Source organism: Anolis sagrei, chromosome 4 (genome assembly GCF_037176765.1).
Source record: "Anolis sagrei isolate rAnoSag1 chromosome 4, rAnoSag1.mat, whole genome shotgun sequence".
NCBI classification, from domain to species: Eukaryota; Metazoa; Chordata; class Lepidosauria; order Squamata; family Dactyloidae; genus Anolis; species Anolis sagrei.
In genome coordinates, this window is record NC_090024.1 from 240,450,174 (window position 1) to 240,475,558 (window position 25,385).

The 25,385-nt window shown below is 42.6% G+C and overlaps 1 protein-coding gene across 3 annotated transcripts in view; it reads right to left on the bottom strand.

Moving 5' to 3' along the window:
• Positions 1-1,991: 1,991 nt before the first annotated feature.
• The window catches only part of CSNK2A1 (casein kinase 2 alpha 1), a 66,798-nt gene continuing 43,404 nt past the window's right edge, over positions 1,992-25,385 (bottom strand). For all 3 annotated transcript variants that reach the window (XM_060771875.2, XM_067468261.1, XM_067468262.1), the window contains 10 exons: positions 24,023-24,124; positions 20,837-20,887; positions 20,390-20,449; positions 17,424-17,507; positions 15,656-15,766; positions 11,558-11,659; positions 9,986-10,086; positions 8,217-8,365; positions 7,600-7,686; positions 1,992-4,976 (listed from right to left, as the gene is read on the bottom strand). In XM_060771875.2, coding sequence (XP_060627858.1) covers positions 4,861-4,976; positions 7,600-7,686; positions 8,217-8,365; positions 9,986-10,086; positions 11,558-11,659; positions 15,656-15,766; positions 17,424-17,507; positions 20,390-20,449; positions 20,837-20,887; positions 24,023-24,124 — 963 coding nt within the window. In that variant the 3' untranslated portion in view covers positions 1,992-4,860. The remainder of the gene's footprint in view (positions 4,977-7,599; positions 7,687-8,216; positions 8,366-9,985; positions 10,087-11,557; positions 11,660-15,655; positions 15,767-17,423; positions 17,508-20,389; positions 20,450-20,836; positions 20,888-24,022; positions 24,125-25,385) is intronic.

Sequence of the window (25,385 nt, forward strand, 5' to 3'; positions counted from 1 at the left end):
TGCCTGCATCTATGGCAAGCATCCTCAGAGGTAGTGAGGTCTGTTGGAATTAGTACAATGGGTTTATATATCTGTGGAATAAACCCTTTTTCCTAGTTCCAACAGACCTCACTAGAGCTGATGTGGTCTATCCAATGCCATTTTCTGAATCAGCACCCCAAACTGAATCTAAAGTTCACTGAAAACTGCAATACAGTCCCTGGTATATAAGTGGTCCAGGAACTGCTCTGGGAGAGTGTTAGTCTCCAAACAGTGTACAATGTTCCCTCACTACTTCGCAGTTCGCTTTTTACAGACTCGCCATTTCACGGTTTTGAAAAAATACTAATTTAAAATACATATCGCTGTATTTTCGCTGTTCCGCGGGTTTTTGCCACCGCTACTCTTTGATCTGCTTTCCCTCCTCAGTCCTCCCTCCATCTAGTCTTGAAGTGCCTTTCCATCACTTTATTTTAGGTTTATAAAGACTTAAAATAGTGTATAACTACTAAAATAATGTAGAAATATTAAAATATAGCGTCCCTACATTGCGGTTTTTCACTTACTGCGAGAGGTCCTGGAATATAACTCTCGCAATAGGTGAGGGAACATTGTATGGGAGCCAGGTACTTTACAACCCTTATTTTTTGTGGCGCTGTGTGTGAGTCAGGCAACCAGTGTGACCAGACAACTTCTGTACACCAGCTCCACTGGCTGCCGATTTGCTACCGGGCTCAATTCAAAGTGCTGGCGTTGGCCTATAAAGCCCTAAACGGTTCTGGCCCAAGTTACCTATCCGAACGTATCTCTGCCTATCAGCCTGCCAGGACCCTAAGATCTTCTGGGGAGGCCCTGCTCTCTATCCCGCCTGCTTCACAGGTGCGGCTGGCGGGGACGAGAGACAGGGCCTTTTCTTTGGTGGCCCCTCGGCTGTGGAACGCCCTTCCTATGGAGGTAAGATCAGCCCCCTCGCTAATGGTGTTCTGAAGAAGATTAAAAACTTGGATGTTTGAACAGGCATTCGGTTAAACAGTGCAATGAATGTGATGATTACAGGAATGGAAATTTGGACGACGGATTGGATCACGACTCTAGTTATGAGATGCATTGTGTTGTCTATTGTTGTGTCAATATTGTATATTATGCTTTTATGGTTTAAATTGTATATCGTTGATTGATTCTTATCCTTGTTGTAAACCGTATTGAGTCGCCTGTTGGGCTGAGAAACTGCAGTATACAAGTAAAGTAAAGTAAATAAGTGACTGTGACTGGACTGACCTTGAGGGAGCTGGGGGTGGTAACGGCCGACAGGGAGCTCTGGCGTGGGCTGGTCCATGAGGTCACGAAGAGTCGGAGACGACTGAACGAATGAACAACAACAAAGTAAATAAATAAATAAATATTATAATTATTTTGTTTTGGTTTAACAATAAATGTGAATTCTTCTTCGTGGAAAAATAAGACTCCCTGAAAATAAGACCTAGTGCATTGGGTTGTTGTAGGTTTTTTCGGGCATATATGGCCATAGTCTAGAGCAGTGATGGGCAACCTTTTGAGCTTGGTGTGTCAAAATTTGCCAAAAACCTGAGCATAACTTGGGTGGGGTGTCAACTTCGAGAAAAAAACCCCCATAATTTTGCAACATTTATCGTTTAAATAAGAAAAATGTATGAGTTATGGAGTGAACAATGCTCAAACATGCAGATGTTAAATTTGTAGAACCTTTTACAAATTTAAGGTTGGAATTAGATTGCCTCTTATAAGGTGTACTTCTCTGTATGCGGCCACGTGTCATCAAAAATAGCCATGTGTGTCAGTGCTGACACGCGTGTCATAGGTTCACCATCACGGATCTAGAGGCATTCTCTCCTGATGTTTCGCCTGCATCTATGGCAAGCATCCTCAGAGGTAGTGAGACCTAGTGCATGTTTGGGACCAAAAATTCATATAAGACACTGTCTTGTTTTCAGAGAAACAGGGTATGTATTAAGTGACTCCCACGTAGCTTGTAGTCTCATTTCAATAGTTTTATTTTAAAAAATTAAAGACCTCCATGGCACAACTTCTTTCTCAGCACAGTTTTAAGGGTTAGTTTGAACAATTACAATACCATTACAACCAATAAATCCAACAGGGAAAAAGAACCAATCCCTCTTTCTTTCTCTCTAAATTCCAACCAATGAAAACAAAAAAAAGCATCACTCCAAACAAGATTTTTTTTTGTTAAAAAAACCAATTTGTTAAAAAAAAACTTCTTAAAAGTTGCCAACAGTACTATTGAATTGGCGTTTTATTTTCCTGCCCATCTAACACAATGCAGAGAAAAAAAACACCCCAGGAAGTGCTGAGAAATTTAAAAATAAAAGTCCGGATACAAGGTATACAGATGAGGTAATTTACAACACAGATGTTGTTACAATCTGCAATTTCCTCGTGCCTCCACCCCTTCAGTTTCGCTCCTTGCTCCGGCAGCAAAAACTGGCATTAGCACAAAGGAAAAATTGGATCGTCCCCTGAACCAGAAAAATAAAGGCTTCCAGTCTTACCCTCTCGGTTTAAGGTTTGGTGGCTACTGGGATTTCACGCCTTCCTCGGCTCTCAGGAGGACTCCAGCCGGCATCCTTCAATCCGGGTTTAAGCATCTGGATCCACTTTCCCCCCGATTTGCCAAAACATTTTAAATTAAAAGAACAAAGAAAGACAACAGACAACAGGAGGGAAAACACCTGCTTGAAGAAGCCCGCGTAGGTCGGTTCCACTCTCGCGCAAACACAATTATGACTGTGTTGCACTTTGCACAACTAACTTTGCACTTTGCACCGTCGGTATGACCCAGCTTTGACCTGAACTTGAATGGACCATGGCTACCCACCACCAGGAGCTCCCCGCTCAAGAATAAAGCTACTATTGCATGCACCTCCCTCCCACCCCTTCTCCGATTTGTTCTTTGCTCTTCATTAGGACAGACCCTCCGCGGCGACCCAACCCCGCAGAAAACCGAAAACAACAAAAAAACCCAGAGAAAGTGTCAATGGAACAAGAAAGGGGCACCCCGACGCCCAAAGTTGCATATATTATTTAGGAACGAAGCGATCGAGGCTCCCGAGACAAAGCGGCGAGGCTTCCCCCAGGCAACGAATAGGCTTCTGTAGTGGTTGCGGAAGGAAGAGGAGGAGGTAAGTCCTGGAGAAGAAGTGGTGGCATCCGTCTTCTTTCAGTCTCTGAATTCGGTGGCTTCTATCCACCCGGAAGAGTTTTCCGTCCCCACCCCAAAATCCCACTGTGCCTACTATGAGAGGAGAGAAATGTACACTGCAGACCCTCCTCAGTTGGTGGGTTTCCCTCGTTTGTTCCAGGCAACGCTTTGGCTTGTGAGATGCTTCTCTGTAAGGCTTCGGAACGCTGCTCGCTACTACAACCCCAGTCTGAGCAAGGTGCAAAAAACTCAAGGAAAAGCAGCCTGAACCCCACCCCACCCTCCGAGCCCTGGTTTGTGGTTTGTATTGAGGCTGCGATGGTGTGTAAGAAGTATGACACTGGCCTGAGGGGGACGACGGGACGGGGACGACGGGACGACTTCTGGACAGACAGCTCGATCCCTAACCTTGACATCTTAAATTAAAAAAAAGGGAAACAAAACAGTTTTATTTACAGTGTAGGAATTCCAACACTGAATATTTCAGCATAGGAGGGGAAAGGTGTGTGTATGTGTGAGTGTATATATTTATGCACACACACACAAATATATATATGGAGATATATATATCTACACACATACACACCCATACTTGCATACTCATGCACACAACATACTCTCACACATAGAAGGATAAGCAGAGCTGGGGTTTCTTACAGATCTACCATTCTGGGTGTTGCGCTATCCTTCCATGCCTCTATTTACCGAACAGACATAACCCAACATATTCTATAACGTGTCTTCTCAACACATGGCACACGTGGAGTCAGTAGTTGGATGCGTCGCTTAATGGGCCCAACCATCGCTCCGCACATTCCAACTTGGAAAGAAGCAACTCGCATTTTTACAGGGAGATATACCCAGTGATAAGTTCCATTTCCCAAATGCCAAACCAAGGAGACTCCCATGGATGGGAGGAGAGGGGCAACGTACGGGACTGATGTTCGCCCGCTGCCAGAACACCTTTGACAGAAACAAGTGGGCTTGGAGAGAAACCTGGAGACTCCAAATTAAGGACACATGCAAAGTAGGAAAAGAGTTTGTGATCCAGGAGGTTCACACAGGAAGACATGATCCCCTACAGGAAAGCTACCATCTTGCAGGCCCTCGCTGTTGAGAAAGCTTCTGTACGCTCATCCCATTCCGTCCATCAGGCCAGACGTTCAAGTCAAAGACCCTCAAAGAAATGGAACTCGGCAGACCCGATAACAGCCGAAGGGGGGACGGAAGAGCCCCTGTACGCTCCCCCACTCATCCCCAAAGAGATGGCACACGAAGCGAGCGACTCATCGCGAGACAAGCCAGTCTAACCGTGGACCTTTACTGGCAAAATGGTGCTGGTGAGGAAGGTGGGGAAGAACCATCTGCAGAACGCTCTTGTCTGTGGGGGTGCTATTCTCCCCCCAAATATTCCTCTGAGTTACAAAAAGTTCAAGTAAAAAAAAAGGGGGAAGGGGGAAAATTCAGCCCATATATTTCTTTTTATGACCAAACTACTATAAATCCACAAGCAACTTGTTCAGACATAGTTCCTTCTGAAGCATTCCAACACGCATCCCCTTCTCCGTTCCCGCAACACTGCCGGCCGCAGGAGGCTGCCGTTGTCCCGGGCGAGAAAGGGTGGAGGAGGGAGGTCAGCCCCAATGTGGCTCCGCTCAGGCACCGGGGAGATGGGAGGCCGCCCTTCACTGCTGAGCTCCCGCGGCCGCTGGAACGGGCATCCCTAAGGGGTTGGCGGCAGCAATCACAGGAGAGCCCGCTAGAGGTCCAAGAGGGGAAGACGTTGGCACTGAAGAGATCCCTGGAGAAAGAGGCGGGAAAGACCAAGGAAATGACATATTTAAATCCTTACCAACCACTTCCCAAGATTAAGGCAAGGTGTAACATAGCATTAAAATAGAACAGACAAACAAAACCATAAACCCCATATTGCATTGCTAAAGGCTTGTCATAGAATCATATAATTGGAAAAGACCCCAAGGACCATAGAGTCCAACACCTTGCCATGCAGGAACACACAACCAAAGCATCCCTGACAGATGGCCATTCAGCCTCTGCTTAAAGACCTCCAAGGAAGGAGACTCTGCCTTATTCCGAGGAGTCATATTCTGTCAGAAATATTAAAAAATAACTTTTGTTGTTGTTTATTCGTTCAGTCGTTCCCGACTCTTTGTGACTACCTGGGAGGCCTCATGGTAGAGTAGACCAAGTAACTTTACTGCCTTTCTCAACAATAGTCGGAAATCCTCTTGCAGAAACAAGTGAATGGAGGGATGGATTACTGAAGGTCTCTCTCCTTCTGATGCAATGGAGGAATCATCACTAGGCCTGTCGGTTTTGTTTCGTTAATTCGTTTTTCGTTTTTTAATCGTTATTTTTTGAATATCCGACGCGATATCAAAACATATTTTTAAACCCGGAAGGGTTTAAAAATATCGAAGCAGCAGCCCCATGTATTTTACGAGCTGAAGCTCCGCTCGTTAATGGCATGGAGGCTGCTGCTGCTGAGTGGTGCTGCAGTGCTGGTGCCTGGGAGCCAATCCGGCGCTCCCAAACACCCCAGCAGTGCACCGTGGCAGAAGCCGGATGGCGCGCGGAGGCCGCTTGTGAGCGCGCGCGCGCCATCCAATGGGCTCCGGCTCCTGCGCCCCCCTCCTCCTCCTCCTCCTCCTCCCCCTCCTCCCAGCTGTGTTGCAGGAAGTGCAGCTGGGAGGAGGAGGAGGAGGAGGAGGAGGAGGGGGGCGCAGAAGCCGGAGCCCATTGGATGGCGCGCGCGCGCTCACAAGCGGCCTCCGCGCGCCATCCGGCTCCGGTTCCTGCGCCCCCCCTCCTCCTCCTCCTCCTCCTCCTCCTTCCAGGAGGAGGAGGAGGGAGGGCGCAGGAACCGGAGCCGGATGGCGCGCGGAGGCCGCTTGTGAGCGCGCGCGCCATCCAAGCGGCCTCCGCGCGCCATCCGGCTCCGGTTCCTGCGCCCCCCCTCCTCCTCCTCCTGGGAGGGGGAGAGGAAGAGTGTTCCTCGCCTGCCTGGCCGGGGATCGATGGAGCGCCGTTTTCTCCCTTCGTTATTATTGGGGGGAAAGGAGCCGGCGAAATTAGATATCGATCTCTTGTCCGGGTGACGAGGAGGCCTCTCCTTCTCTTGGCAGCGGATGAGGCTCCGTGAGGCCCAAGTCCCATCTGCACCCGCCTTTTCGAACCCAGGATGATGGGAGAGGCAGTCCCTTTGGGCCCCTCCTGGGAGGAGGGGGAGGAGGAGGAGGAGGAGGAGGAGGAGGGGGGGCGCAGGAACCGGAGCCCATTGGATGGCGCGCGCGCGCTCACAAGCGGCCTCCGCGCGCCATCCGGCTTGTGTGACTTTTCAGGGCTGTATACCATGTTCCAGAAGCATTCTCTCCTGACATTTTGCCCACATCTATGGCAGGCATCCTCAGAGGTCTGTTGGAAACTAATGGTGAGTTATATATCATCTCTAATACTATGGAATGTCCAGGGTGGGAGAAAGCCATTGGTGACCATTACTGCAACATTCACACTTAGCCTGTTTGATCAAGAAATTTTTTTTTTCTAAAATGTTTTGTAAATATTTACGAAAATTCGTAAATAACAAAACATTTTTTTGGTAAGTTTTGTAAATATTTTTAATATCGAAACAAAAAAACACCCCAATTAAGAATCGAATTTAGAAACAAATTTTTTCTTGATCAAACAGGCCTAATCATCACATATTCGGGGAGGGGGGGGATGAGCACACGCCTAGCTGATCTATTGGCTGGATAGCCATCGGTTGGGGGTGCTTTGAACGCAATTTTCCTGCTTCTTGGAAGGGGGTTGGACTGGATGGCCCACGAGGTCTCTTCCGACTCTATGATTCTATTTCTCCCCAATAGGGAGATTATTTTTAATTGGGAAATGATTAAGATTAGAATATGCCTACTTACTCATTTCCCAATTAAAAGTATTCTTTCCATCTCATTCTGCACCATGCCTACAAATGAGCGCCCAAAGAGTGGAAGAAGTATCCCTGTTGTGAACTGCTTCAAAATGCAGATATAATACCTTGGGCAGGAAAAGGCCCATGGTGCTCGCAGGTCCAAGATACCCTCACTGATTGACTTTGCAGCTTCATGGCTATTCACGCTTGCTAACTGCAACATTGACACTTACTTCACACAGACAAGGGTTCTTTCTCCCACCCCAGACATTCCACAGATAGATAGATAGATAGATAGATAGATAGATAGATAGATAGATAAGATAGAACACACACACACACACACAACCACTTGCCTCACCTCCAACAGACCTCTGAAGATGCCAGCCACAGATGCAGGCAAAACATCAGGAGAGAATGCTACTGGGACATGGCCATACAGTCCAAAAAACTCACAACAATCAGGTCCAAGAGTAACGAATGGCTTACTTACCTGACAACATACTGGCGCTGCTGACAGGGGTGCTGCTACTGGGCATGCTGGCTGAGCCCATCCGCGCCTGGTCCTTCACTATGGGGTCTGCCAATGCATAAAACAACAGAGACAACATGCTTGGATTAAAGAAGGAGTAGATGCATAGTGCATTAGGATGAAAATCCTGCACTGACTTTACACTGAGTCCATATATTCTAAAGTGACAAACATTTAGACATTAAGGCTGTGAAGGAGAGCTTAAACAGTCAAGCTGCAGAATAAGCAGCTGTTTAAAATTGAGAGAATAAGAGGCAAAATCTCTGTCCAGCTAGAAACACCCACATCTAACTACCAGAATGCCCAAACATTAGAATAATAGTATCCTAGAGGGTCTCCAACCCACTTCTGCCATGGAGAAACACAAAATCTAAGCCTTCCAAGAGCAATCCATGTTGCATAGACCTGAGTGCAGAGTCACACTGGAAGAAGAAATCTACAAATGCATAAGGACAACTATACCCTAATCTCATTTGTCTCCACTCTTTTTGGAAGACTGTATTTGAGACCTGTCTGTAGGTCAAACCGCAAACAGACCAACACTATTAGTGCTTCTCTTCCAAGAAGGTCAGACTCACAGAAGTAAGGATGCTCCATGGCTTCTCTTGCTGTGAGACGGGATTGGTGATCGTATCTCAGCAACTTGTCTAAGAAATCCAGTGCTTCGGGGCTCACCAACTGCTGATTCTCACCATGAACAAAGCGCTCCCATCGTTTGCGTGAGTGTCTGTGAGGGAAGAAGACAGGCACATAAACTCCTGAAGTTACGATGGTATCTTAAAATTGAGCTGCAGGAACATTATATCTAGCTCAAAGCAAGATTGGCGACTATCACTGCAACCTTGCATGGCTCAGCATAACATGGTAGTCCTGCATGTAGAACTATACTCTTCAAATTCTACAGCACTGCTGGTCACAACTGACCTCCAGCGCTCAACGGCCAGGGCTTCCCAGTTCTCAGTGTCTATGCCACAGTTTTTAAGGTTGGCTTTAAATCTCTTTTCCTGCCCGCCAACAATCCATTTTCCATTCTTGAGTTTGGAGTAGAGCAACTTCTTTGGGAGACGGTGTTCGGGCATCCGGACAACATGGCCTGTCCAGTGGAGTTGATGGCGGAGGACCATTGCTTCAATGCTAATGGTCTTTGCTTCTTCCAGCATGTTGACATTTGTCCGCTTGTCCTCCCAAGAGATTTGCAGGATTTTCTGGAGGCAGCACTGATGAAATCATTCCAGGAGTTGCATGTGATGTCTGTAGACAGTCCATGTCTCGCAGGCGTATAACAGGGTTTGGAGGACAATAGTTTATAAACAAGCCCCTTGGCCTCCCTACAGATGTCCTGACCCTCAAACACTCTCTGCTTCATTCGGAAAAAAGCTGCACTCGCAGAGTTCAGGCGGTGTTGTATTTCAGTGTCAATGTTGACTTTTGTGGAGAGGTGGCTGCCAAGGTAGCAGAAATGGTCACATTTTCTAATGTTACATCATTAAGCTGTATTTCTAGCATTGGAGAGGGATTGGCTGGTGACTGCTGGAAGAGCACTTTGGTTTTCTCAATGTTCAATGACAGGCTGAGCTTCTTGTATGCTTCTGCGAAAGTGTTTAGAGTGGCTTGATCTGGATAAGCACTACAGAGAAGTGGGAATACTATCCTCTGCAGTGACCATATACATATACAGTTAACTTATGCCTGCATATTCTACTCAGTGGATGCCAGCTATACTGTGTAAGGCAAGTACTGAATGGGACGCCACTGTGCACTGATTTGTCTTGAACATGCAAATAACTGTTGCAAACAGGACAGAAAATGTCCAGATCAACCAGAACACGTGAATAGTTTTATATAGTGTGGTTTGATTACTTCGTGTGTTTAACTGTAATAACTGCTTTTACTTGTTTTAACTATGATTTTATTAAGTGTAACTGTAACTGTATAGGCATCATATGGTGCCTTGTTATGTAAGCCGCCCTGAGTCCCCCCTCGGGGGTTGAGAAGGTCGGGGTAAAAGTAACGGAAATAAATAATAAATAAAGAATAAGGCACAATGAGGAAGAAAGAACATTTGCTGAATCTCCAATTTCTCTTTCTGTTGTTTTGAGTGCCCTTACTCCATCCCCATATTCTCCGTCCCGCTTATTTCACATGCAAAAACAGGCATTTTGCAAGGTAACAGTGAATCAGGAGGAAAAGAGACTGTACTGATGTAAACAACCCACAATGCAAGACCTCTCCATCATAAACTCCTCCTCCCAACACACACAATTATTCAGATAGTTTTTAAAATAGATTAATTCATCACCTACAAAGTACTAAGTCATTACAGCAGTAGACTTCAGTATTCTCTCACCTGCCTAAGATGTCATTGAAACGGGGATCAAGCTCAATGTTGTATTTGTCAATATAGTCATACAGGTCTTCTGTCCCCAGCACTTTGGCTATTCTCACCAACTGTGAAGAGAGAACATAACATAGCACAGAATTATGGGGTGCCTAAGGGGCTGAACTACGAATCACTCGCTGGGAACTTATGCAATATTACTCAACTCATGAAATGACCACAAAGCCTTAAGCAGAACTCCCCTAAACAATCAAACCAGTCTTCTGTGCCCAAAGATACTGCATCCAAGGCTTGAAAATATTTAAAAAGAAATCCAAAAAATCAAACCTTGATTTTACATAAAGGATGCTATTTCAGCATCCCATTGAATGTAATGGGACATCTGTTAGGCGAGTGGGCTTATTAACAAAAGACCCTCCTCATAAATGTAAAGCAGAATAACTTATTAGCTACTGATCCAGCATGACCCAGGACCAGTAGCCCAAAGTGATAAAAGGAACAAAAACACACAGACCAATGTTATCTCTTCCACTGGAGGCTTTGCTTTATAGCAAAATAATATTGTTGCACTATTTACAAAAACAAGGTATCCACAATACAAATAAAGTTCAACCTTTACATTGGAGATACACACGCAAGGCCTTCTCATACCAAGGCCTACCTCACACTCAGGCCTAATAACAATGAGGCCTGTTCTCCCACTGAGGCGTTCTCTCACACACAGAGGCTTCTCTCACACTGGGAGCTCTCTCAGACTGAGGTGTTACTAAGCAACAGGCATGCCTGCTTCTATTGAACCGCAGCTTCTCTGAATCACTACATCCATTTAACCGCTTTAGTGCTTGACTCAACATTTTTGTAATTAAAAATAATATTTCTGATGCTATTTCAGTATGCCATTGTATGTAATGGGACATATTTGACATCTACAGATTTTGGGATTCATGGGTTACCAGGAACTAAATTCCAGTGGATACCAAGAATCCACTTTATATCCAACGCAATACTGATGCAACTCTGAATTAGATCCAGTGTTTAAGTGAAGCACCCTATTTTTTTATAATTAATACTGAGTTGAAGGTTCTTGATCTGGATCAAGAAGGTTCTTGATCTTGATCTGGTTTGGACTGGATGGCCCATGAGGTCTCTTCTAACTCTTTGATTCTATGATTGATTCTATAAGACCATGATGAGCAAGGAGTGGATGTTTGACTCTCATCTCCCTTGCAATTGTTAAAAATCACTCTGAAGTGCTCAAGCTGCTAACAGTAAATGGAGGACAGCAATTTGTATTTTTGTTCTATCACTACCACAGAGTTTTGTCTAAGATCACAAAGAGGAGGAAAAGTTACCCCACCCTCCAACATGCTACAGCTTTGACCTTTGGAGAAAGCAGTAAAATCTCCATGTGTGCTATTTGACCTGTGACAGTTGAACTCATATGTGCAAGTACCCACTTGATACTATTCTATTCCATTGAACTCATGGATTTTTAATCCGTCTATGCTCTGCAAAGACCAAAACTGTGCTGAACATACAGGCCATGGAAGAGTAAAGACACTGTGTCCCCAATCATCTCACCTGATCGTAATTGTCATGACCATGGAAAAAAGGCTCCTTTCTGAAGATCATGCTGGCTAACATGCAACCCAAGCTCCACATGTCTAGACTGTAGTCATACATCTGCAAGAAAGCACAGCAAGGCCACCAGTCAGTCTCTTTTACAAGGTTTGCAAGAAAAAAACGATCATCATGTTTGCTCACTGTGCAGAAAACAGTAGCATAGGTGGCTAACAAGTACAATGTGACTTGTATACCCGTGTTTTCACCTGCCTTCAAAATATCTAACGAACTACTCATCTCTAGGAATGTTCTAGGTCCTCCAGGCAATTGCATGCTATGCTTCCAACAGAAGTTATCATAGAATCACACTGGAGGACCTAGAAAATTCCCAAATAAGATACCTAAGAATTTTCTAAGTCCTCCTGCAAGATTCTATGGTAAAGTCTCCCATAGGTTGGTCATTTCAAAAAGTTCACTATTATTACCCATGGTTTCCAGCTCCCATGGGAAGTTCAGAAATATACTCTCCACAGATACAGGATTATACTATGACATTTTCAGAATCTTGATAAAAGGGAACCAATCGCTCTTACAGTGCTTACTTTACTAATAATATAATGTATTGTGTATATATATAATATTTATAATATTATAATTTAATGCAATATAATACTAATAATAATACAATATTATAATTATATATTTATTACTATATTACACTATACCATTATATTGTAAAATTACTAGTAATATTACACTATAATGGTATAGTGTAATATAGTAATAAATAATACTGATATTGTACTATGCTAATAATATAATATATTGTGTGTGTATGTGTATGTATGTATGTATGTGTGTATATATATATATCTCTTGATCTTGTAAGCCCGCTCTGAGTCCCCTTCGGGGTGAGAAGGGCGGCATATAAATGTCGTAAATAAATAAAGAAATAAGGGAAGAAATCTGAATGGAAAGGTGCTTCCCACACCTGTAAGCAGCCATAGTCAGGTTATAAATATTCCATATTGGGTACAAGTATCTAAACTTCCGTACATCTCTCAATCCCACAGCCAAACTGAAAGATAGAGAAGTTAACCAAAGGGAGTCCAATGCAAAGATATTTGAAATGCAGGTATATATAGAAGAAAAAGAGAAGACAGAAAATGTCTTTGTTCTTCTGAGAGGGGATCAAAAGGGGGATCAGAGTCTGCCAAATACCATGCCCTGGGCCAGCAGTCACATGAAAGACTGCAAATATCAGTCACTGCTAATAGCACTTTCTACCAGCAACAAAGCCAGCAGCTCTAAGAAACATCCACCATAAAGCAATGTCTTTATATGACCCAATGGCAGACTCCCATATGTTAGCCAGGTTTAAAGACAACTGGTTTCCTGTATCGGAAAGTAGAGCCAATGTGCTCTGCCCAATGCAATTTTCTGAATCAGCACCCCAAATAACCAAAGCAAATCTAAAGCTGACCATAAACTGATTCGTAACCCTTTTGGTACTCATGTTGGAGAGTGGTCCCTGGTCAAAAAAAGGTTGGGAACCATTGATCCATCCAATAGTAATGAAGACACGATAGTAGAGACAAATACAATATAAACACCCAGTTCCAAAGAATAAAAATGTCTCTACCTAATGGTAATTGGCCCATTTTATTCTGCAAAAGCAGTTTCTCACTGCTCAAAAGACCCAATTCCAAACTAGTTGCAAAAGGCTTTTCGATGCAGACGATGGGAAAAGAGGGCGAGATCAAACTGAGTGGAAGTGGGGGTGATTGGATGCCTCGTGGGGCAGCTCTGAGAAACACCTGGGATTCTTTGGGAGGGACCCAAACAGATATGCACCAATGAGAAAAAAAAACTTGTCTTCTTGCTTCGAGGGCACAACACACTGCTGATTCTCATTGTGGCTAAATTTCGCTATTCAATTGTTCCTTTTTAGTTTCAAGAAGGAACATTAGCAAAGCGGATAAATTGCTAGCCAACATAGTTTCTGCCCAAAGATGGAAAATGTAAAGAAATATTTGCAACTGAGGACTGGATATTGAAATTGTTTTGAGTTAGCGGAGAGGGACAATTTATTTATTTATTTATTTAGAGTACTTCTATTCTGCCCTTCTCACCCCGAAAGGGACTCGGGGCGGATCACAGAACACATATACAGCACACATTCAATGCCAATTATACAATGACCAGACAGACAACAGACAGAAGTATATTTAGACGTTTTCTCAGCATTCAGCATCTTTGGAGGATGTACTTGGTTCTGGCCACAGGGAGGTACTGTTGCTCCATCTCCTTGCCAAAGAGTTTTCTCTGTTTGTAAACATTCCTCCGAAATGCTGTGCCTAAAATACCTCCTGCTTAATGCGGTTCCTATTCATCTACTCACATTGCTGTTTTCAATCTGCTAGGTGGGCAAGGAGCTGGGTTGAATGTCACGAAGCTCACCCCTGACCCAGCTTCAAACTATCAACCTTTTGGTTGGCAAAATTTACTGCAGCTGCTGATTAACCTGCTGCGCTAAAATTGGCTCATTGACTACGTTAAAGAGAAAAATCCCTTTTAAACTTCTTGTAAGAATGGGAGCCTCTCCCTCAATTTATGCAGGAGATCAAAACAAGGTATTTACAGGTTTGGAGAACTAAGTTTGTATGTGTTTGAATATATGTGTATATAGAAACATATAGACCAGTGGTTCTCAACCTGAGGTCCCCAGATGTTTTTGGCCTTCAACTCCTAACAGCTGGTAAACTGGCTAGGATTTCTGGGAGTTGTAGGCCAGAAACATCTGGGGACCCCAGGTTGAGAACCACTGATATAGATTAACATCAAGTGCTGAAGCACGTTATATATCAGAATATAAGGAAGACAAATCAAATGCTCAACAGACGCCAACAAGGAATAAGCTATTATATTTAGTGTATCATTAATGTATGTAAAGTCAGAATAATTATAAGCTAAATCAGTGGTTCTCAATGTGTGGGCCCCCAGATGTTTTGGCTTTCAATTCCCTGAAATTCTAACAGCTGGTAAACTGGCTGGGATTTCTGGGAATTGTAGGCCAAATCACTTGGGGACCCACAGGTCGAGAACCACTGCACTGAATGTTAGGTTGATTTAGCTATAATATATGCTTGCATTTTATATGTACGTCTGCCGGGGACGAGAGACAGGGCCTTGTCAGTGGTGGCCCCTCAGCTATGGAACACCCTCCCTAGGGATATCAGATCGGCCCCCTCCCTTTTAACATTTCGGGAAAAAGTCAAGACATGGCTTTTTGAGCAAGCGTTTGCAAATGCAGAGTAACTGACATGGGAAATAAATGCCTAATGATTATGTATTGTGTATACCGAAACTGTTATAAACTGCTCTGAGTCGCCTAACGGCTGAAAAGAGCAATATACAAATAAAGCAAATAAATAAATAAATAAATAAATAAATAAAATGGAACGACTAGACATTGGGACCGGACAATGTTTTTAACAAGTAGACGCTAATGATTTATGTTTTTATTGATTTTGTTATGGTTTTTATTAAATGTTAATGTTTTTTATTGTATTTATGGTATTGGGCATTGAATTTTGCCCTGTAAACCGCCTTGAGTGCTGACAAAGACGGTATACAAATGCAGTAAATAATAATAATAGTAGTAATAATAATGTACTCTGGCACAAGCCAGTCAAGGTGGTCCCAGTGGTGATCGGCACACTGGGTGCAGTCCCTAAAGACCTTGGCCTGCACTTAAAACACAATCGGTGCTGACAAAATTACCATCTGCCAGCTGCAGAAGGCCACCTTACTGGGATCTGCACACATTATTCGCCAATATATCATACAGTCCTAGACACTTGGGAAGTGTCCGACATGTGATCCAATACAACAGTCTGCTGTGGACTCATCTTGTTGTGTTTCAAATAATAATGTATAGCAGGATCTTTTTCTGAAGAAAGTAGAAAATTAATATAATATGGATGTTTGCTAATTGTTAAGAGCTTTTAAGTATGTGCCTATAAAGTCACAATGAAAACAAGTAGAAAAATGGCTGATTCTCATCCACCTCACTTTCTCATCACACCAATCCTTCTGCAGAGAGACCACAGTTACCTGATAATCTACAAGGAGCTCTGGGCCTTTGAAGTATCTAGAAGCCACTCGGACGTTGTACTCTTGGCCGGGATGATAGAATTCAGCTAAACCCCAATCTATTAGCCGCAGCTAAATGCAGAAAAAGGAGATAATAAAGAGAGAAAGGGGAACTTTTAGCCTTGGTATCCAACATCTAGGGACACTAGAGCAACATACAACAGTAAAGAATAGCATCAGGCATGAGTGGTAAGAATCCAATTAACAAGATTTAACTGAACAGAAAAGCAGAATGTACCCAACCATTGCTGTCATTTAAAAAAGGAAACTGATGAAACTGCAACTAAACTATTGAAGACACATAAACACACAATTATTGTCAAGTGAATAGCTAGTCCCTGAAAACAAGAGGCAAGTTGCCAGGTAAAAATAAAATAATTCAAAGCAGCTAATAGGGATGACTCAACACCCAGAGGACAAATTAGACAGCCAGTGTATGGCAAAACCAATACAAAATGCAAGGAACAGAGTTAACATCTATTAACTGCACTGACAGCTATTCTAAGCTGACAAACCAGGTATAATGAGCAAACAAACAACGTTTTTTAGAAAAGTTATCTGCCATCTATCTTCCCTTGCATTAGAGATTTATTCTAGGGCTTGTTCAGTTCTTTGTTAGCTCACAAAGATGGAAGTAAAGGCCTGAATGACCCTATGTTTTAGAAAATACCCTCCAATCCTAGCTTCAGCAGACCTTCTGCAAGCAGATACAGAGTAGCATCAGGCATGAGTGGTAAGAATCCAATTAACAAGATTGAACTTGTAGTTCGGTGAGATTAGGAAGTTTAAAGGCAAAAGCCAAAATTAAGATGCTTCTAGAGAAGCAAAATATATGTACAGTGAGACCTCTAGATCTACAGTACCGATATCCATAATTTCCCGGGAACGCAGATCATCACACTCCATATTAGTTAATGGCAGGAATGTGAAGCACCGGGATTGTGGCACAACTGGCTGAGTGTCAGCTGCATTAAGATCACTCTGACCAAAAGGTCATGAGTTTGAAGCCAGCCCAGGTTGGAGTGGGTTTCCAACCAATTGTGTAGCCTGTTGTCGACCTTTGCAACCCGAAAGGCAGTTGCATCTGTCAAGTAGGAAAATTACGTACCACCTTAAAGTGTGGGGAGGCTAAATTAACTAATTTATGAGGCCATAAAAAAGACTCCAGCAAGCACTCCAGCAAAAAGCATGCGGGGAATGCGGAAGTGCTTCATCAGTTTCACAGATGGACGATGAAAGCGACAGCTCCCCTGGCGGCCAGAAAAAGTTAAATAGCCTCTGTCTCCATCTATGTCTATGTTGTATGTATATGTTGTATGTCAAAATTGGCACTGAATGTTTGCCATATATGTGTACACTGTAATCCGCCCTGAGTCCCCTGCGGGGCAAGAAGGGCGGAATATAAAAGCTGTAAATAAATAAATAAATAAATAAATATTCATGTTGCTGCCATTTAATAACATGGATCATGATCATTTGTATTTTTTTAATTTTCATATCCTAAATCCAAATCTTCACAGAAATGGTGAGCCCACTGTACCAAGCTTCACTACTAGATTTCTTATCAATTTATTTTTTGCAAGACTTTTTGTCCACTTCTTTAACAGGTAAGCCTGACTTCCATAACTAAAGCATGAGCCTACTACAAGATATTTGGTAAAATGTTATAATAATCACATGCCAATGGGAAACCAAAGGGAGGAACCTGTCCAAGCTCACGCAGACTTACCTTTCTGTGTTCATGGTCAATCATGACATTGTGGGGTTTGACATCTCTGTGCATGATGCCCATACTGTGACAATAATCCAGGGCCTGGAGTAGAGAAGGACACAGTCATGAAATACAGTCAGGGGCATCTGTGTTGCCTATCCAGGAAAATGAAGGAAAATACAAAATCCTCTAGAGCAGTGGTTCTCAATCTGGGGTCCCCGGATGTTTTTGGCCTACAAATCCCAGAAATCCCAGCCAGTTTACCAGCTGTTAGGATTTCTGGGAGTTGAAAGCCAAAAACATCTGGGGACCCCTGATTGAGAACCACTGCTCTAGAGAGCAATGACCATTTATTATGTACAAAAACATCCTGCAAACATTCAAAGCCCCACTCATTTCTTCATCAGGCAAAAGATGTTAACACACGGACCATTGGGAAGAAAATAGGGAATTGGTAATTCTTTTTCCACGCCTAATATGACACGCTATCTGTAATTGTTGGTCTCTTTTTCAGAAACTTGCCAGTATCTAGCAGCCAATGGCTCAAGGACCAGCACCATTCTTGAGCAGCTCTGCTCTACACTCCTGGCAAATTGCAAAGACCCCATTTTGTTCTATTTTTATCTCACATCTATTCTATTGAGAGTGCAAGATCTGGGTGGAAGGGTAACCGTTTTGGCATCAAGGGCAGCAACTATCAGTTTGGGGCTTTCGCCTTTCCCTTCAGGCATCAGCAAAAAGATGTATTAATATATTGGAGAAACGCACTGGCAGGCATCAAGGAAATATTATCAGGTTAATAATAACAGTAATATCCCTTTAACTACAGAACCCATATCTATCATTTCATTCACCAGGGCCTAAGGAATTTCCTTAGTCCTCTAGATGACTCTATGGCAGTCGTTCTCAACCTGTGGGTCTCCAGATGCTTTGGCCTACAACTCCCAGAAATCCCAGCCAGTTAACCAGGTGTTAGGATTTTTGGGAGTTAAAGGCCAAAACATCTGGGGACCCACAGGTTGAAAACCACTGCTCTATGGTATTCTTTCCTGGGAAGTTATCACAGAGTTCTTGGAGGACATAGCAAATTCTTGGAGAGGACACATCTTTAGGAATCTCTATATTCGCCTATGCAATGCTATGGCATTTAGTGACATTTGGGTTTATCTCTAGTTTCAGGTAACCAAAATCTGGTTGGGAATGTATCCCTGGCAGATACAGAACTACAAATACAGAGCTACTGTTCTATGGTTCAATTTTGAAGTTAAAATCAAGAGAAAAATCACAGTGCCAAAGTGATGACAGACTGATTTGCCAAATTTGCTTGATCAGACGAGGAAAAATGCAAGATGTATGGGACACTTGGGTTCCTTAGAAATTTAACTGGGGCAAAAAAACTTTAGTAGTGGTTCTCAGCCTTTGGTTCTCCAAATTCTTTGGGCTTTAAACCCCAGGAACCCCGTAAGGCATCACTAAATGTAAAGGTCTCTGGGAGCTTCAATTCCAAATATCTAGAAGAAGAGATCTTGAGGACCAACGACCCAGAACCCCTTCAAGTTGCACAGCTGGTAAATCACCAGCAGCAATAGATCACTGCAGACTGAAAGGTTGCCAGTTCGAAGCCTGGGTCGGGGTGAGCACCCGACTATCAGCTCAGCTTATTGTTCACTTAAGAAGGTCGAAAACAGCTTGAGAGCTGTAAGTAGAGAAATTAGATACCACTTAAAGCGGGGGAGGTATTTTATGGCACCATAAAAGGAAGTACCAGAAATACCGGAGACCAAAAGGAAGAAGGAAGTCTGTGATGGCTCTTTGTCATAGAGGAAGGCGCGACAGCACCCCCTTGTGGCTGGAATTGAGCACAATCTCCAGGGCGCCAAAGTTGGATGCCAACACAACAAATCTCTATCTGTCTGTTTCAACAGCATTGAATGTTTGTCGTGTATGTGTTCTGTGATCCGCCCTGAGTCCCCTTGGGGAGACAGGCTGGAATATATATAAAGTATGTTATACTAGCTGTCCCCTGCTACGTGTTGCTGTGGCCCAGTCTGGTGATCTGGAAAATAAAGTAATGAGAAAGTTTTGGTTTCTAATATATGTAATTTCTTTATGTTTGTGGGTAAACAGTATTTCTTGTTGTTTCTTTGTCAGTGTTGATGTGGAGAGTGTCTGGTTTGTCTACTCTGGAACATGCAACATATAATTATCCTTTTTAGGGGTCCCTTTCAAATCTATGATACTATATCTCTGTGTGTGTGAATCATATATATATCTATCAATATCTATGGTTAGATGACTCTTTGTCAGGAGGGCTTTGATTATGTTTTCTTGCCCTGGTGAAGGGAGTTGGACTGCATGGACTTAAATATTTCCTGTTGGTCATGTGGGTTCTGTGTAGGAAGTTTGGCCCAATTCTGTCATTCGTGGAGTTCAGAATGCTCTTTGATTGTAGGTGAACTATAAATCCCAGCAACTACAACTCCCAAACGCCAAGGTCTATTTCCCTCAAACTCCATTTGTGTTCATATTTGGGCATATGGAATATTCGTGCCAAGTTTGGTCCAGACCCATCATTGTTGGAATCCACAGTGCTCTCTGGATGTAGGTGAACTACAACTCCCAAACTCAAGGTCAACACCCACCAAACCCATCTAGTGTTTTATTTTGGTCATGGGAGTTCTGTGTGCCAAGTTTGGCCCAATTCCATCATTGGTGGAGTTTAGAATGCCCTTCGCTTGTAGGTTAACTATAAATCCCAGCAACTACAACTCCAAAATGACAAAATCATACTTTTTTGAGTGATGGTCACTCCTTGGATTGTGAGGGGTTTTGTTGCCAAATCTGGGGTCATTTGGCCCCGTAGTTTTTTTGTTTTTAAGGTATTCATTACACACAGAGCATTTATATATATATATAGATTATTAAGTACTGCACTCTTCAGCTACCCATTTTGTTTAGTCATCGCCTCAAAATAACAAACTCACCTTCAAGATTTCATACATGTAAAACCGAATATCGTAGTCTGTTAACGTCTGATACAATTGCTGTGGAAAAGCAAAGATATCAACATCAACCATACTAGAGTCTGACAATATCTAAATCAACATGTTATGAGGGCTGGAGAGAATTCATTGTTGTCATGAACAGTGTGGGTGTTACTGCCACCCAGTGGAACAAAGATTTTGTCCACGGGAGTTAACCTGAACAGTGTGCCAAAATACACAATTATTTTTAATTTTCTCCCTGTTCCACATATATTTTTCAGAGATCTGCAAGGAGGTACTGGACTTCACACACTTTACAGAATCTCCCTCTCATTCACTCATACATATCCACTTGTAACGCCATTAAATAACTTCCTCCCCACCCAAGCAAGTATACTTGCAGGCCACCAATAATCTGAAACCCTCCAATACAGTGATGCTTCATACCTTAAAGTCTGTGTTGTTTACATGTTCAAACACTAAAGCCGGGGTCCGAGACTAAAATAAGGAAAGAAATATGTCAGTCATTTTGGGCCTTTCAACATGTTGTTTTATACATTACCTACAGAATCATTGCAAACTCCCATCCTTCAAGGTGTTTTTACAGTATCTTAGGTTTTTTTTTTTATTTGATTTGATTAGTTATTTTTACTGAATGGATTGGCACACGTTTCTAGGAGAAGGGAGGGGCAGAGGTTCCCGCAGGAGAAGCTAATCTGATTCAAAGGTTTGATCTGATTAAGGAATTCAAAAACAGGATTACGGGAGGGAAAGGAAAGAGAAACAAGGAGCGAGACCGTATGGCGTTATTGCTGCATCCCATGATCAACAGATGCCCCAAATGCCAACAAGTCTCAAGTGCTTAAAGTTCTAGACATTCTCCTTGTGTGTCTTCATTTGAAATAACAAGGGAGCTTGTATGTGTAAATAACTTGGTGCTTTCTCCCACTCCCACAGCTGAGAATTTGCTACTCTTTCATTCAGCCCTATGGAGATCTGTCATTCATAGGGCTGCCCACTCATACAGACAGAAGGCATTCGGCAACCCACAAGTAGAAGTGACACATAGCTCTGACACGTCAGAGCTCACATTCTCAGAGTGTGGCATCTACACCGTGCGTTTCTCATTCAGGGGATTCTGTTAACAAAAAAGATGCTACTAAACAGTTTAGAACTGGTTCATATTCACCAAGAAACTTGGAAAGGTAGCTGTGAGGGAACTAGAAAAACTTCTCAAACAGCGAAACTATCATCTATGCTTGGGCAGTGATCGTGCCATTGCTGCCCAAGCAGAGAGCTTTGAAATAGTTGAAGTTCTCCGAAGCTTTAGGTGCTCTTACTGTCTATTACAGGAAAAACCAGCTGATTCCTAATCCAACTAAAACACAGATGTGTGCTTTACACCTTAAAAACAAACAAGCATCTCGAGCTCTGAGGATCACCTGGGAAGGAATCCCATTGGAGTACTGCAGCACACCCAAATACTTGGGAGTCACTCTGGACTGTGCTCTGACCTACAAGAAGCACTGCTTGACTATCAAGCAAAAAGTGGGCGCTAAAAATATCATACAAAAGTTGACTGGCACAACCTGGGGATCACAACCAGACACAGTGAAGACATCTGCCCTTGCGCTTTGCTACTTGGCTCCTAAATACACATGCCCAGTGTGGAACACATCTCACCACATTAAAACAGTGGATGTGGCTCTTAATGAGACATGCTGCATTATCACAGAATGTCTACGCCCAACACCGCTGAAGAAATTATACTGTTTTGCCATTATTGCACCACCTGACATCTGCCGGGAAGTAGCAGCCAATAATGAAAGGACCAAGGCAGTGATATTTCCGGCCCATCCAGGTATCAGCCAGCATGCCAAAGCCTTAAATCAAGGAATAGTGTTCTAAGATCTGCAGAGATACTTGCAGGAACGCCTCAGCAAGCGAGAGTCCAAAAGTGGCAGGCAAAAACCCCGCACCTCAAGCCATGGCTGATACCAAATGAGAGACTCCTCCTGGGCACACAGAAGACTGGGTGACTTGGAAGGTGCTGAACAGACTGCGCTCTGGCACCACGAGATGCAAACTTAAGAAATAGGGCTACACAGCAGAGTCCACGACATGCAAGTGTAGAGAAGAGCAAACCACAGACCATCTACTACAATGCAGTCTGAGTCCTGCCACATGTACAATGGAGGACCTTCTTACGGCAACACGAGAGGCACTCCAAGTGGCCAGCTACTGGTCAAAGGACATTTAGTATAATGCTAAGATTTTTAACTTTGTGTTTTTAAATATAATAAATAAATAAATCTATGCATAGTATTTCCAATGTCTGTGTTTAATTGTAAAACACTAAAGTGGAGACAATTCATATAAAAATAATCTGCACATTCCACATGTGGTGCTTGTAGAGAGTTCTATGGATGCCATTGATTGTCAAAAAGGAGAAATAAAATGATCCAAGAGCAAAAAAAAGCCTCCAGTCTTCCCCTAGAAACCAAAATGACTACACTGAACCTATCATACTTTGGATAAATCATGAGATGATATCATTCATTAGCAATGATGGCAAGAGTCAGCAAAAGGGAACTCAGCAGGACAAGAAGAAAATCACATTAGAGATATGATTAATTCTATCAAGGAAGCCAAGCTGCCCTGGGTTTGCAAGATTTGGGCTCCTGGAGGACTTTCATTCATTGGGCTGTTTGTAAGTCAAACCTGATGCCACATAACAATTATTGGCGTGATTTGATGGTAGAAACATATGCACAAAACAATTTTTTTGTGCAGAGCCATACATGAAAATGTCATAAGTCTTCCCACCCTTTGCCCTAGAAATATATTGAATACCAACTCTCAGAATACACCGGCCATCTAGGAATTGGTTCATTTTATCCTATTTATTAAACTATTTATATCCAGTCCTGTAAAATATGGCGTAAAATATAATACTGATATTGTACTATGCTAATAATATAATATATTGTATGAAAATATATATTGTAAGCTGCTCTGAGTTCCCTTCGGGTTACAAGGGCAGCATATAAATGTTGTAAATAAATAAATAAATAAATGTCAGGGTGGTATATTACAGAACGGGCTTATCTCATTTAAACAACATACAGCAATAAGAATGTTAAGCAAATTTTTAAAAATTAGAAAAGTTAGAACAAGATAATTAAAATGAGATAAAACTGGTTTAAAAGAACATTAGAACAAAATAGTAGGTGCAGATTTGGATGAAGATGCCTTGGTTCCAAAGTATTTAACAGAAAGTTGTGTTGGTATTTGGTGCAAGAATTACACCACTGTTGGCACAAGTCAGACCTCTTAGGGAAGAGTTTTCATAAAAGCCCTGTGCCCTTTTCTTTCACAGCATACTGCCCCCAAACTTGAGTTTTCGGGCAGGTATACATAAGGAGATGTGTTCCATCAAGTCGAAAGCTGAACTTTAAAACCAAACAGTTTTCTCTTTTACTTTTATAATAATAATAATAATGATGATAATAATAGCTAACCCGCCCTATCTCCCCAAGGAGATTTTGTAAAATCTATTATTCAACCCAGTTATGACAAATCTTTCCACACCCCACAAACTTGGAGTTTCCCCCAAATTTTGAAACTACTCACCACTGGGTCTTTCACTATATCAGCAAGAGTGATGATGTTGGGGCCACCTCGTAAGTTCTCCAAGATCTTAATTTCACGCCTGATTTTCTTCTTTTTCACAGGCTGAATGACAAAAAAGGAAAGGCCAGTTTAGGCAACACAATATTTGAAGGACAGAAAACTTAAATAGCCTCTGACTGTCTTTCTATATGTGTTGTGTGTCTTTGGCATTGAATGTTTGCCATGTATGTGCACATTGTAATCCACCCTGAGTCCTCTGCGGGGTGAGAAGGGCGGAATATAAATACTGTAAATAAAACAAATAAATAAATTTTATTATGTATTCTGTGATTTTATATTGTTGTGTTCTGCTCCAAGTCCCTGCGGGAAGAGGGATATAAATAAAGTTATTATTATAAATAATGTTATTATTATTGTGTGTGCATGCACAAGAACAATGGGATTAACTTTTATAGGCTTGATTATTTGTGTATTTGATTTAGTGGTTTCTCTAGAAATTTCTAGGTCCTCTAGTGTGACTGTATGGTCAATGTCACGCTTTCCCCCACTTTTGCAGGGTTTTTTTTGCCCCTAATAAATGTGGAGAGCTGACTGTATACACAGACGAACAAAATTTCATGAGATATTTATTTATTTGAATTTATTTATTTAAAACTTTTATATCCTGGTTTTCTCAGCTCCGTAGAGGGACTCAGACCAACTCAAATATTCCAAATGCCTCTCACTTCTGAGAGCAATGAGCAAAACAATGCCTTACTAGCATTAAACTTGCCCTCCATGTTTCCCCTAGTCACTTTCCTAGATGGCCCAACAGTCATGACAAGATCTTGTGAATCCCAACTATTAACTGTGTGGTCACTGAAGAAGTCCCCTTTTATCTTCCCCTGTTTTATCAACAATTTATTATTTAGGTTACAAAGAACCATTCAAATTCTTCACCACCCTTAGGGATTTGGATCATGCTGTGCAGGAAAACAGTTTTGCCGTATAGGACAGAGGATTACTGTTTAAGAGACTAAAATCTCAAATGTCCATGCCCAAGCCCTTAGGATCCTCTCAGGAGGTTCCCTGGATCTTAGCCACTGAGTGCTAATAAGTTTATAATTCAAAATTAACAAACATAATATTATCTGCAATATCAATTCACTTTCCTCAACCCAGCACTCCAAATGTGTTGGACTATAGCCCCAGCCTCAGTAGGAATAGTCATACTGCCTGAGAATGGCAAGAGTTGGGGTTTACTATCTACGGGGTGCCAGGTTTGGGGAAGGCTGACATAAAGGCTTAGCCAAGTGGCAAATGTTACACCTCTAGCTGGGACAGCTGTCCTGTCTGGGGGGAATTAAGCCATGCCACCTGTTTT